Source organism: Solanum verrucosum, unplaced genomic scaffold (genome assembly GCF_900185275.1).
Source record: "Solanum verrucosum unplaced genomic scaffold, falcon-dt-bn FXZP01000008.1, whole genome shotgun sequence".
Taxonomy (NCBI): domain Eukaryota; kingdom Viridiplantae; phylum Streptophyta; class Magnoliopsida; order Solanales; family Solanaceae; genus Solanum; species Solanum verrucosum.
Window position 1 is genome coordinate 2,442,872 of NW_026020195.1, and position 14,672 is coordinate 2,457,543.

The 14,672-nt window shown below is 35.3% G+C and overlaps 3 protein-coding genes across 5 annotated transcripts; 1 reads left to right on the forward strand and 2 right to left on the reverse strand.

Annotated features, from left to right (window-relative positions):
* Positions 1-1,809: 1,809 nt before the first annotated feature.
* LOC125829917 (uncharacterized) lies at positions 1,810-5,480 on the reverse strand. The gene is made up of 3 exons (XM_049509142.1): positions 5,124-5,480; positions 3,232-3,305; positions 1,810-2,339 (listed from the first exon to the last, which is right to left on the reverse strand). Exons 1-3 carry the CDS (start codon positions 5,361-5,363, stop codon positions 2,258-2,260), a joined length of 396 nt encoding a protein of 131 aa, XP_049365099.1. The 5' UTR covers positions 5,364-5,480; the 3' UTR covers positions 1,810-2,257.
* Positions 5,481-5,556: 76 nt separating this feature from the next.
* Positions 5,557-8,913, forward strand: LOC125829915 (pentatricopeptide repeat-containing protein At2g02980, chloroplastic). Of its 3 annotated transcripts, XM_049509139.1 has the most exons (3): positions 5,557-6,186; positions 6,448-7,831; positions 8,839-8,913. In XM_049509139.1, the coding sequence occupies exons 1-2, from the start codon at positions 5,739-5,741 to the stop codon at positions 7,554-7,556; spliced, it is 1,557 nt and encodes a 518-aa protein (XP_049365096.1). In that variant the 5' UTR covers positions 5,557-5,738; the 3' UTR covers positions 7,557-7,831; positions 8,839-8,913. The 3 variants fall into 3 exon arrangements, with proteins under 3 accessions (XP_049365096.1, XP_049365095.1, XP_049365094.1); XM_049509138.1 differs by having other exon boundaries at positions 5,557-7,847; XM_049509137.1 differs by having other exon boundaries at positions 5,557-7,831.
* Positions 8,914-11,751: 2,838 nt separating this feature from the next.
* Positions 11,752-14,233, reverse strand: LOC125829916 (3-ketoacyl-CoA synthase 20-like). The gene is made up of 2 exons (XM_049509141.1): positions 13,460-14,233; positions 11,752-12,767 (listed from the first exon to the last, which is right to left on the reverse strand). The coding sequence occupies exons 1-2, from the start codon at positions 14,174-14,176 to the stop codon at positions 12,003-12,005; spliced, it is 1,482 nt and encodes a 493-aa protein (XP_049365098.1). The 5' UTR covers positions 14,177-14,233; the 3' UTR covers positions 11,752-12,002.
* Between the last annotated feature and the right edge of the window lie 439 nt (positions 14,234-14,672).

Genomic DNA, 14,672 nt, shown 5'->3' on the forward strand with positions numbered 1-14,672 from the left:
GAAAATAAAAAGGATATTAACGCGTTACTTAGACAAAGAGCTAAGTTTGAATGTGAAAATGTTATTGAGTATAATATTTGAATGTCAACTTGCTAATCCTTAAAAAAAAAAAAAACTTGTGGGTTTCTTACATTAATTATTTCCTATATAGATGTATTTTTTTTTTCAACTCTCTCAACTGTATTTATGTTGGCAATGATATGTTACACTTATCATCTTATAAACTTATTTAAACAACATATATAGCTCACGTTAATCCTTATCCCAAAACAGCATATTCCTTCTGTAACCCCATTTGGTTGCTTTATAGTATTATTATTATTTCTACATATGCTTGATTATCAAGTTTCTTCATCATACTTCTAGTTTTGCCTATTTTTAAAATTTATTTGTTTGGGGGATAGATGTTGGAACGTGCATTTATAATATTCAACTTCTAAGATTATTAACGAACTTTAAAATAATTAATAACTATAAGAAGTCGTGACAGAGTGGTAAGTATTCATTCATTTTTAATTAGAGGCTAGAGGTGTTGAATCGAGCCCTAGATATGAATCACTTTTGGTAGAGAACATTAATTTAGAGCCCGTTTGGATTGACTTAAAAAAAAATAGCTTTGAAGTCAAAAATAAAATGTCAAACTGAAATGACTTTTTAAGTCTAAAAATAAAAAGTAGGGGGAGACCTATACTTTTGGTTTTTGACTTATTTTAAGTCATTTTAAACTTATTTTAAGTCACTTTTGACATTGCCAAACACTTCCTAACTAATTTGAAGTCATTTTTGACTTATTTTAAGTTATTTTTTATATTTGTCAAACACTTTCAGAAGTTAAAAATTGACTTAAAAGTAGGTTTGACCAACTTTCAATGCAAATCATGATTAGTTGGGTCTCAAAACGAATACTAGACATTGAGTAGAAAACAAAAACGTACGACATAATTTAACGTTGAGGGCATTACATAAGATTTAATTCTTAATTTGGATAATCATGATGTGTAAAAGACACATAATCCATGCTTGTTGCTTTATTGTCAATAAATAGATGTTCAAATCATATAATGCAAGTCAATAAGCAATCCTACAAGGTCCTATTAATTGGTCTCCATATTCTTTGCAACTATTTATGTCTACGTTTGTATGCTTGTTATATTATTTAAATTTATATATAAAACTACCAATATAAATGTTGGGTTATAAAAAATAGTGGTAGATTATCTCTTCAAAAAACTATTACATTATTTTTGGACAAACAAGATTGTAACGTCAAAACCTCTTTCCAAAGCAATCAAGTTCCAACTTTTTATACAACATGCCTAGTGACTAGTGTCTAGTGTAATTCCACACATGAGTTTGGAGATGGTAAAGCTACGTAGACCTTATCCTTAACTCATGGAGGTAGAGACATTGTTTCTAAAAGACCCTTAGCTCCAGTGCAACAAATCAAATTAGTTATGAAAAACAATACTCTATTAACTCTTGAAAAAAAATGTAGTGTTTATCCTATTTACATAGTACTATTTTCCGACAAAGAGAATGCAATTGAAGCAAGTTTGAACCATGTAATTCCACCACCACAAGGTGAAACAAATTCAAATCACAACTCAACAACTGAAAGATAAGACATCAAAATTCAAAAATATTTCAAAGAAAAATTTCTGATATGTCTTGCATGGGAAACAAAATCCAACCTTTCAATAACATAAACACAGTTTAGCAGCTTCAACTAGGCTGATTGTTTCTCATACATACTGCACGCTTGCCAATGCCATAGAGGAAGAACAAATCCTTCAACAAAAGAACTCAAACAAGAAACAAAAAGTGATGAGAATGCTACAGATATGGAACTTTCATACTTAACGGTGCAACTTCACAAAGTACATGAACAGTTCTGATAGTCACGGAGAACAGACGATATATCTTGATGTATGTTCTTGCTTGTTCGCTCAGGGGAGCATCAGGAATTTTTGTTCCGGAGTAATGAATGTGAAAGAGCTACGTGCTCTAGTCTCCGAATTCTAATGCTTTGTGATTTTCAAGAACTAGTCGTCGTCATCAATCAAAGGGAAGACTTCGAAGAAATAAAACTAATATAGTGCTACTTAAACATGCAAAACAGGTTCTTCAGCAAGAGGCCTATGCTATTGTGCAGCCATGGTGCATATTTAAACTTCTTTCTTTCAAATAAAAACAGATTCTACCAGAACAACAAAGTTGAAGTTGAAGAAATTATGTTGGATGCTCCACTTCAAGTTGATCAACTGTTGGAACTATTCTCATCACCTGGCTTGATTCCACTGCAGCAAAAGAAATGTGGTAATTTGACTCGACTGCAGACCCTGCAAGTTTATTTACAAGCAGAAGGATGTTAAGAGAATTAACATGGAAAAGTGTAGACCTTAGATGGAAGACCAACAAAGAAAAATGGGACTGGGAGCACAACAAAAATCGTTGCATTAGACAAGAAAATGAAACATGACATTAAGCAATTGTCTTCCTTACGGAGGACCAAGATAAACATCATCAGTTAAATTTTTTTAATGTCCTACTGAATCTTTCTTGTGTCAACAATCATAATCTTATTGTTTAACAATCATTCAAGCAAGATGTTACCTTGGAACAAATCATACTTGAAACCCATCAATTTGGGAGAACAATTTTAGAAGCACACAGTTAGTCTGACTCGTGGAGCTAAGATCAGACAGCCGAATAAAATCTCAAAGACTCACTCCATTGGATAGCCAATGCAAGCTCAAAAATGGGATATTTGACGAAAGAAAAATACTGTTACCTTTTTGTTGATCTTTTTTCAATTTATGGGTAGCCCAAGTACACTTACTCTTTCATTGCCTTTTTTCCAAGGAGTTCTCCCCCTATCAAAACTTCCCTTGAGACAGAGACACGTAGTCCGACTTTCATGCTAGTTTTTGTTCCAACATGAAAGTTCCATTACAGGGAAAGACAATCTACTATAGTACTTTTTTTGTGTCGAGCCTTGCTTTGGTCTCTGGTTTTGAAAGTGGGAGACATAATAATATTTCAGAAGCACCAAGAAAGACATATACATATGTCGATATATCCAATCTTCTGTTGTTTACAAGCTAAATAGAAAATTCAGGGTTTTCTCTTACTAGCTAAACATTTCATTCTTCAATATGTTTCAATTGAGATTAATTTATGGGAAGAAGCAAAAGATTTATCTAGTCCTTTTTGATGGCATAAAGCTCTTACTTGCACCGCGTAATCACTGGCACTGGTTTTAGAGCCTTTGGTCCATTTCTTATGCCTCTCTTATGAGGGGAAACCTGCATGATCAAGCATATCCTATCAGCATAACAAAATGTGAACTATATGTAACATGTACACACATACGTACTCTCTCGGTGTCACACAAGTGCGGGAACAAATGCAACCTCACAGCATAAGCATTACATCCATCTACGCATGTGGAAATTTTAACAAGTTCCCCAAGCTGGCATGCACTATGCAAAAAAACACAAAGAAAAGGGTCAATGAGGTAGTCTAATTGACAAGGCGCCAACTTGTTAGATAAAGATTCAGAATTTCAACATTCCTTTTTGTGTAGGTAGTTGGATCAATTCTTCAGGAAACTTAATGTTACACACTGTAAATTTTTGCAGACATTTCATGTGGAATAGGCACAAGCAAGCAGAAAACCCCTCTTCATGAATAACCTATTAAAGTGTGAAAGGTTATCAATCTTGCTGCCAATTATTAACAAAAATTCGGGAGACATATATATGTGGAGGCCTCCTCAAAGCCATGAGTTTACCAGAATTCAGTTTACAGTCAAAGGGTAGCTAAGATCAGAGTAGGCACTTAGCTAAATTGTTATTAATTGTGAATAAATAGCCAAAATGTAAAGCTATTATACAGGAAAATCTTATTTCCGGGTTCTTAATTTAAGTCTCAACTCCATATTCTTGTATTTACTGAAATCCGATTAGCCCCCAAAACCCCATTCTGACTGTTGCTAGCTTCCACAATATCCAGTAAAATAAAGAATAGTAGGAGGTGTGCCTTGCCCCAAGCAACTCCATTTTATGCTTTTAAGCTTAGTTTTACTACCTACTTTCATATCTGGAACTGTCTGGAAATTTCCTGGTCAGATCCAAACTTCGAAAATTGCAGGGGAACTAAGGCCAAAAGAAAACAAAGAGTAACTACACTTTATCTTAATCTCATGTATTTTGCAAGGGGAATAGAGAAACTTAAGCCACTTCCCAAATTTCGCCACCCACATAGTAAAGGCCCCAAATGCATTTACAGGACTTTGATATTCTTAGTGCTTCAATTAGGATGGATTTTTTCCCAGCCGTACTTATGTTCTCTGATTTTATTTCCCCAATAAAGATCATGATGGTAAGTGATCTCCCTAAAGACGTCTTTCTAAACATCCTGAATCTATCATCTACCGAGTCTATAACCTCATATTCAAAAATAGAAAAACACAAAAGTTCGGCATACATATAAGGTCCTGCTTCACATATTAGCACGAGTGACTTTGCAACGTTACTGATATCAACTCACAACCTAATCAGAACTGAAGACAATAACATCACAGGAACAAATACATAAAGAGTATAATGTAAAACTCAATACAACAATTAGTCGTGCTGCAACATTGTTCTATATAATCTGTCAAAGCCAAAATACATGGCAATGACAAGCAAAACTCAAGATTCAACAGACAGATGTAACATATTAATCATTAACAACAACTACATCTCTATTTCAATTAAGTTAGGATTGGCTATATGAATTGTCATTGACCACCTTACTCCATTTAAACTCATCATGTATAATTTCTGAACATTGAAATATGGCCAAACGCCCGCACTATTGTTTCCAGATCAATATTCTGAAACTCTATAACCACAAAAGAGAGCATGCCCCAAAGGAACACTAAGCAATATGGTATCCCAAAATCCTGGCCCTCAAAATGAACATCAGCCCACAGAAATTAAACTCAAAACTAAATTTATAACCTTAATTATCACTTTAAACAATAGTAATAAGAAAAAAAAAACAATTTAGGAAATACAAGAAAAAGGCTCTCATTTGAGCTTAATTACAAAGTGAAAAAGGAATGATCTTGTTACCTTTTTCTTAGGAACAGCCATTAGCTCCATAGACCCTCCAAGAAAAGGTGAATTTGGGACCATAAATCCTATGTTGTTGTTGTTGTCATGTTCAGGTAAAACCAACGATGGTGATGAAGCTATCTGGAGATAAATGGTGCTATCAAGTGGTGGTGGTGGTATGGATATTGCGTGAGAAAATCTTCGAAGGCCGTTGATGAAATTGGGGCTGCTTCTAAGCTTCGCTACTGTAGACGCCATTTTTGACAGGATGAAGTGACTGAGGTAGGAGAAGGTTGAACTTGAGTTAGAGGCCCATATGGGCAATGAATAGTGGGCTTGAACTATTTAAAAGTTGGGCTTGTGTTGTTGCTGCTAAGCCTGACTTGACACCCAAAACTATTTGCAATAATCTTAGTATCTAGTGCTATTTAGTGGCACCTGAGAATGATTAAATACACCAGAATGAATTTATAGAGATGGAAATAGGAGAACATTTTTTCAAGAAAAAGACAGTGGGAAAGGATAATTGAGGCGCAAAATGAAAGGCCATAAGGAGGAAAAGCCAAACTCAAAATAATCCTTTTGATTTGATTTGCAGTATAAAATCCCTTAGCTGTATGTAAATCTGTATCCATGGCTATTCAAACTCCATTACTCATAGTAGGCCCTTTCTCTTGCCAAGAAATCACCAAAAAAAATTCAAGAAAAGACACATTTACACCAATTGACCCTCTTGCTCTTGTACCCAAATGCAAATCTTTAAGAGACCTCAAGCAAATTCAAGCCTTTTCTATAAAAACCCAAATGCAAAATGATATCTTTTTTATGAGTAAGCTCATAAATTTTTGCACAAAAAATCCAACACCTGCATTTATGTACCATGCTCACCTCCTATTTGATAAAATTCCACAATCAGATATAGTCCTTTTTAACTTCTTGGCCCGTGGTTATGCTCGTAGTGACACCCCATTAAATGCTTTTGTTCTGTTCTTGAAAATTTTAACATTGGATGTTGTCCCTGATTTTTATACATTTCCTTCTTTGTTGAAGGCTTGTGCAGGTGCTGAAGCTCTGGAAGAAGGTAAGCAGTTGCATTGTCTTTTGATTAAATATGGCCTTAACAGTGATATGTATGTTTTTCCTGCACTTATGAATATGTACATTGAGTGTAAGGACAATGGTTCAGCTCGTCGTGTGTTTGATAGGATAGCTGACCCTTGTGTGGTAACGTATAATGCGATCATAATGGGTTACGTGAGAAGTAGCGAGCCAAATGAGGCTCTTTTGTTGTTTCGTGAATTGCAAGTGAAAAAAATTAAGCCTTCTGATGTTACAATTCTAGGTGTTGTTTCATCATGTGCATTGTTGGGATCGTTGGGATTTGGAAAATGGGTGCATGAATATGTTAAGAAGAATGGTTTTGATCAATATGTTAAGGTGAACACAGCACTAATTGATATGTATGCAAAGTGTGGGAGCTTGGCTGATGCGATTTCTGTTTTTGAGAGCATGCCTTATAGGGACACTCAAGCATGGTCAGCAATGATCATGGCTTATGCTATTCATGGGCGTGCTCGTTGTGCAATAACTTTGTTTCAAGAGATGCAGAACACTCAAGTTAATCCTGATGGAATTACATTTTTGGGCCTACTCTATGCCTGCAACCACAGTGGATTGATTGAAGAGGGTTTTAGATTTTTCAATAGCATGAAAGAAAATTACAGGATTGTACCAGGGGTGAAACACTATGGATGCATGTTGGATTTGTTAGCTCGGGCTGGCCGCCTTACTGATGCTTTTAAGTTCTTAACAGAATTGCCAATTCTGCCTACACTTTTACTTTGGCGGACATTGTTAGCTGCTTGCAGCATCCATGGAAATGTGGATTTGGGGAAGCTGGTACTTGAGAGAATCTTTGAACTGGACAAATCACATAGTGGCGATTATGTGATCTTTTCAAACATGTGTGCACGAGCTGGGAAGTGGGAAGAAGTGAATTACATCTGGAAATTGATGAAAGAAAGAGGGATTAAAAAAATTCCTGGATGTAGTTCGGTGGAGGTTAACAATGTACTACATGAATTCTTCTCTGGGGAGGTTACACGTATTGAGCACAGGGAACTGCACCAGGAAGTTGACAAGTTAATCGAGAAATTGAAATTGGTTGGTTATGTTCCTGATACATCTATAGCTTTTCGTCCCGGCCTAAAAGATGAAGATAAAGAAGCTACTTTGAGGTACCACAGTGAAAAATTGGCAATTACTTTTGGTCTTCTTAATAGTCCACCCGGAAAAACAATCCGTGTTGTTAAGAACCTTAGAATCTGTGGGGATTGCCATTCAGCTGCAAAATTCATATCACTTATCTTTAAACGAAATATTATTATTAGAGATTTGCATAGATTTCATCATTTTGAAGGTGGAAACTGTTCTTGTGGGGATTTTTGGTGACAAATGATCGATATGCACTCTTGCGAGAGGAAACCTCTACCACCTTCACATGAATGAGTTTCATCAATTTTGAAGGTGGAAAAAGTTATATTGGGTAGTTTTGGTTACATGATTGATGGAATGCACACTAGTGAGACCAAGCCTATACCATCTTAACACCAACTGGAGACAATGCAGAATTTTCTTGTGATAATCGGGTATTCTCATCAGTCATCATAATAGTTTATCATTCAGATTTGTTTTGCTAGTGAATGCTGGTGAAAAGCAAATCCGAGGTTAGAAAATAAGCAGGTTTCTTATCCTTCTTTACCATACATTCAGTTCAGTTTCTTTAATTTTTGTAACACATAAATTAAAGATGAAACTACAACTTTCTTAAATCAACTGTAGTACTAAACAGCACTAATTCAAGAAGACAACCTAAAATTTGATACATTATCCCTGTTTTTGAGTAAAATGAAATTTGTCTACAACTAACATCCTTGAAATATATTTTTTTCATTTTGTTATAGTTATGTAGTTTCCATAATTTTCCAATTGAAGGCCTAATTGAGTTCCCTAGATGGGATCATTATATTTCATGGACCACAGAGTTTTTCTTTTAACTAATAATGCTTAATGGAAAGAGAGGACAACAAAACTTGTAGTACATTAATCTGCTTGGTGAAATTCTGACCACTAGCCATCAGTTAGACTTTATGAACTATTACGCAGTTTCCTAATACATGTGGTATCGCTCATAGGATATTCATAACTCTTCTTAGCATGCTTCCCACACTTCTCTGTGATTGAGAGTCAAATCAAGAATGGCTTCATTTGGCACATGCTCACTGTCCATATAAACCTGTTAGAGGGACGTAGCCGTGTATTTTCCACATGATTTTACTCTTTTGGCATGACGAGAACTTAAGCCGAGTTTGGTGATTCTTTCCATCCGCACACTGGTAGTCCTGATGATTTGTGTTGTACATACATATATATATGTGTATAAAGCTCTAGACGGCAAACACCATCTTCAACTCCAATAGCAACCATATATGCACACAAGGATAGGATACTACCGCCCTATGCTGATCAAGATTATTGTAGTAAAATGTTTGTTTGTTCTCTGTGTCACACAGAATTTTTGATTTTTTTTACTTAGTTCGGCAGGCAAGTCCTCCTTTTATCGCTAGTTCCTCATAGAATATGATATTATTACTCCTGGAATGTTTTTAGGTAAAAATTATTGGAATTTCCCTAGATTTGAACTTTCTAACTTTAAGGTTATGTTTGTTCTCAGTGGCCACCAGCACTATGTGATCAAAAGCGAAGTTGTTGTTATCCAACTACTGGAAAGCCAACACTTGACTTTGGCCAAATTACGACAATGGCTCCTATCCATCAAGTTGTGATAACACAAACCTCTATGATGAAACAGAGGTAAGCTCAATGAATTGCGATTTTACATATTATATTACGATGCTCTTTTGTACCTCTGTCACACTGGCATTTTCTCGTGAACATAGTTAATTTTGTCGAAATAGTTTCTCAAGCAAGTTTTCTCCCAAGTTTCTACCAGTGAAGTTCCTTTTTATGATTCTTATGACAATGCATTAGTGTGTTTGAAGGGAGGGCCTCTACATTAATGTATCCTGCACAGATGAAAACCAATTATATATAGGTCGGAACACTGGTCATTTGGAGATCTGGATACTAACTCTGCACATGAAAATTTACGTTGGTGCAGATCAAAGACCTGATAAGTAGCATGCAAGAGAACTGGCCAACACTAGCCTGTCCAAGAAATAAGGGAACAAAATTCTGGTCACACGAATGGGACAAACGTGGTACCTGTTCCCTTTTTACTCTAGATGAGCATTCTTACTTCAAAGCAGCTCTGACCATTAAGGAGAAGGTGAATCTTCTTTCTGTTCTTAAGGATGCAAGTGCTTATAGTTATCGTCCAGTCCAGCATCAAATTATTCTATTAAGTCTCAAAACAAACACGTTGCAGGAACTGAGCCAGGAGGCTTTTACAGCTTGGAAGTGATCAAGGAAGCTGTAAAGAATGGAACTGGACATGAAGCAGCAATAGAATGCAATAAGGATGCACTTGGTAACAACTAACAACCAACTGCAGGTTTTTCGTTGTGTTGATAAGTATGGTACAGACCTCATCAATTGTCCAATACTCCCCCAAAGGAAATGCAATGAAACTATTGACTTCACAACCTTTGGTCCAGAAGCCTTCATCGAGGAGGGATCTTTCTTCACTCTTTCTCTAGAGAGTGATCAATCTTCAACCTACTAGGCCTTCTCTTTCCCATGTTACATTGGGCCTTCTTATGAAATAATTTTTCATACTCAGAGAATTTCCATGCATTTCCATTGAAGTTAATTGAGATTTAGCAGAAGCAACTTTGTGCAACTTATTTTGCTATACTTCTATTGGCTTCTTGTAATTGAACTCCCAGTTATTCACTCCAATTATCAAGCAAAATTGGGTTGGCTCTCTTTCTTATCTTGTTTAAAAGTCCATATTTTAGTGTTTAATTTGTCCATCAATCCAATATTCTTTGGATCAGCAGATTTCTTTTGGACAATCATTGTCAAACTAACCACATTGACTATGAAAAAAGAGCGAAGCTTCTTTTGAGGTTCTTACCAATTCATAGGCCTATTCAACTTTTGATGATAACAAGAAGTGGATGTGACATTTTACCGTCACAAATAGCCACTTTTCAGTTCCTATAAATGAAAAGTAGCCGCTGTCATGGAGTTTCAAATACCAGAGATGAAACTCCAGGACATTATCATGAAGTCTTTCCTGTAGGATCTGGCATCTAAGGTGTCCAGAATTTCTCTCAAAAGTAAGTAGGAGTGCTCTTCCTTTTAAGCCCTTTTCCTTACGGTTCTATAGACCTTACCTCACCAATCTTTTATTTTCTCTCGGGATTTAATTCGAGTTGTTGTCTCAGTAGTTGCATTCTTTCTAGTCCTCTTGAAAGAGGAAAGGGGCCTAAGTCTGTTTCATTCCATCTCCTCGAGTTTCAATTGGAATGCTAGTGGTCAGAGTCCCAAGGTAATTTGAAACTCCACGACAATAGTTATTTTTCAATTACATTACCGAGAGTGGCCTACCTTGCAGCTTTTCATGTTTACTTGTTTTAACAATGACGTGGTTTGGCGGATTATAAATTTTTGCCCCCTAGCCCCAACAACCATAAACTCCCTACTGGATTGGAGTCATGAACATAAAACAAGATTGAAACTCATGGCTGGCTGACATAATATGAGTACTATAAACACTTTGTATGTACCTCTTTGTTAGAAAGCCTACTATTTGGTCTGCATTTTGAAATAGTCGCAGAGTGTCAAATGCCATCTTAAATAATTGGTTATCTATAAGGAGCACAAAGTTCTGGTTTTATTTACTAACTTACTAAAACAAACATTGGATATAAGAGTTTAATTTGTTCCTAAGTTTAGCATCGTTAAGACCTAGGTTGCTGCTGGACATTGCTAGCTAAAGTAGCCAGAAAAAACAGATCTAGGATTTGAAGTTTATGGGATCCTACGGCGACCTCAAGTTAGTATAGTCTAATAACTGGGTTCACATTCAAATATTTCTTGATATTTTACAAAGCAGGCTGGGTGGAGTTACAATATTAGGTACGGGTTGAGACAAACCCAATAGTTTGTGCTTAGATCATGTATTTATGTTAGAACTTCATTAAATATGTATTATGTATTTAATTGTGAATCTAGTAACTAAAACGAGCTACAGATACATATGGTCCTATCTCAAAGAACCAGTCATATATCATGTGTAACTTGCCCTCCTCTTGCAAATTGCAATATCACATCACATCTTTCCTGTTTTTGGAATGGTGGTCCTGTGAATAAAGGTAAAGGAATACAAAAAGGAATAAAATGTCACTTAAAGCTAAACAAATAAACACATGTGTCCTATGTGGCATAATACATGTAGGACACGTGTGTGTACTTGTTCAACTGACGCAAAAAAAAGTGCCAAAAACTAAAAGTAATAAAAATAAGGCTAGCTCATGAATTTCATGTGTTATACCCAACACATTGATGGTATGTTGGGTATGAAGAAAAATATTCTAAATGACATATTTAAGATTACATGTTTCAAAAGTATACTCCGTGTCTAATCAAACTAAGACAAACAAATTAAAATGATTCAAGATTCAAGAACAGGGTATTTTCCTTCAACAAATAAAGAGCATGAATAAGCTAATTCAACATTGAAATAAAAAGATTGAAATTCAAGTCACCAATCTGATTCAAAGTTTGTAGTGAAATTGAAATTTGAACTACCTACTGATTGCCTCATTTGGCTTGTACTTGTAGATACATTAATTGTACAAACATTTGTTTGCACAATTTAATGTACTAGAGTGATTTTTGTAGGTGTTGTACATTTTTCAGTATGAAGCATCAACGTGAGACTTGAGCGGGAAAATCATCAATCTCATCTGTCCACGCGTTCTTTTCTTTGGCTGGATTGACTGTCCTGAGGGCGCGCCAAACAGCACTATTACATTTGAATCCTGATCCAAATCCTATTTGCCACGCTCTATCGCCCTTCTTAATCCTCCCTTTAGCCTCTGAATAGGCCAAATTGTACCACACTGAGCTACTTGAAGTGTTCCCAAACCTGTAGAGAGTCATTCTAGAAGGTTCCATAAGTGCTTCTGAGAGATCAAGATTCTTCTGAAGCTCATCCAACACAGCTCTCCCCCCTGCATGAATGCAGAAATGCTCGAATGCCATCTTGAAATCTGGAATGTACGGTTTGATTTTCCGCTTAAACACGTTCCTAGCAATTAACGAGACGAAAAAGAGGAGCTGCTCGGACATTGGCAAGACTAGTGGGCCTAAAGTTGTGATGTTGGTCTTTAAGGCCTCACCAGCTACTGCCATTAGGTCCTTTGACAATGACATGCCTTTTTTCCCATCCTCTTCCTCATCTTGAAACACGCAACTGAATGCTCTGTCGTCTGCGCCTTTATGGGTTCGGACGACATGCATCAGTTGATATTTCGACCGCCTTCGGTTGGAGAAACGGTTCGATAGGAGAACAGCGGATGCACCCATCCGGAAAATCATGTTTGGTATTAGCTTTGATTTATCATTCCCAGTATAGAAGGCCGATGAGACTATTTCTGTGCTTACTATAAGTGCATAGCTGTTGGCTTGCCCCTGTTCAATCATTTCAAAACTCAACAATTTTGACCAACATGATATACATTTTCTGCATATTATATGATGATGTTTGATCGAACAATAGAAATTTTTTAACATGTATGTTTGTTTGGTACGACTAAAGTTATCTTTCAGAAAATGACTTACTTTCTAAAAATTGATTTGAGAGTGGAATCTATTTATTATTAAAAGTTGATGATGATATTAATGAATCAAATAGTATTTTGATGGATTTTTAAAGTATTAAAGATTTGATAATAATGTCAAGTATTATTGTGATATGATGTAATGAGATGAAATAATTATGGAGGAGAATGACTTCCATCCAAAAGCGAGAGAAGTCATGTTATATCTAATAGCAATCAAACATCAGAAAATGACTAAGAAAAACATTTTAAAGAAAATATTCTTCTTCATATCGAACACACCCCAAATATAAAAATATAAAAAAAATTAAGATATTGAGCTTTTTGCAAAATGGACTAAAAAAGGAGGGACATACCTTCTTAAAAAGTGTTTCTCTATGAAGTAATTAAAGTTTCCATGAGAATTTACAAGAAAAATTACATAATCAGTTCAGTTTAACTACCTATATTTAGAGGTTATTTCTAAATATTTTTTAATATATTTTTTTTCTAATCTTTTTGAAACGTACTAAAAAAATATATCGAGAAAGATGATACACCAACCTGTAAAAGTCTGTTGGCCAAATCCACAGAAATAAGCCCAGCACTGCAGCCCATGCCTCCAAGATTGTAAGTGATCACATTGACACCAAGCTTATAATGGTTCACAACCATGGCAGAAAGAGAAGGTGTTGGATTAAACATACTAGAATTCACAATAATAAATCCAATATCTCGAATTTTTACTCCGGTTTTCGCCAATAAACCATCAATGGCACCAATAATAACCAATTTCGCTTGATGTTGGTTACTACTAAGGGAAAAATTTGAAGGGATCCATTTATCGACTGGAATATATGTCTTGTCACTTAAACCTGAGTTGTACAAGATTTTCTTTTGAAAGTTCAAACTACTTTCATCAAAAATATCTGTCAGTTTCTCTACTAAACGTTCTTTCGATATCATGTAACGTTCGTGTGGCTTGTAACACGAGAAATCGACTAAGTAAACGTTTCTCGGACGACTCATGAAGTATACCGTGCCCAAAAATACAACAAGAGTTGAATAAGATTTCAACATGGCAAGATTTGTCATGAGGTCTTCAAGTGTAAGAGTTGAAAGATGAAGTCCCACAGCAACAAGAATTGGAACAATTACGAGATAAATTGCATTTGAGATTAAGTAATGGTAACCAAGTTTAACATATTTGAGTCTAACAGAGAGAAGAAAATTTGGTAAATTTGATGATTGAATTTCTCCATTAGGAGAATTTTGTGCCATTTTGCTACAAGAAAATTATGAGTAGAACAAGAAAGATTGGAGTATATGATATGATTGTTGAATTTCCAAAATACATCAACATTGGTCAATTTAAAGAGTGTGAAAAAAAAAGAAAAAAAAAAGACCACCTCCCATTACATTAATTAATGTGTCATAAATTGATAATGTAAAGTCAATTTTGTTCATTTAAATTTATCATCTTTCTATTGCCGTAACATTAAATGCAATTAAATACCCAACACATTTTGTATACCCCTACCTATATGGGTCGGAAGAAATTTTCCAACTCGTGATAAGAAGATAAGCCAATAAATTATTTTTCTTCCGTTTTATATTACTTGATTCATGTTGAATATCTGATATATTTTTTAATAACACTTTAATTAGAGATATATTTTACTAAATAATGTTATTAATGATGCTTTTGGAACTCTGAATTGACTATCACTACAACAAAAACAACTTTTAGTGATAAAAAATATATATATTAACAAAG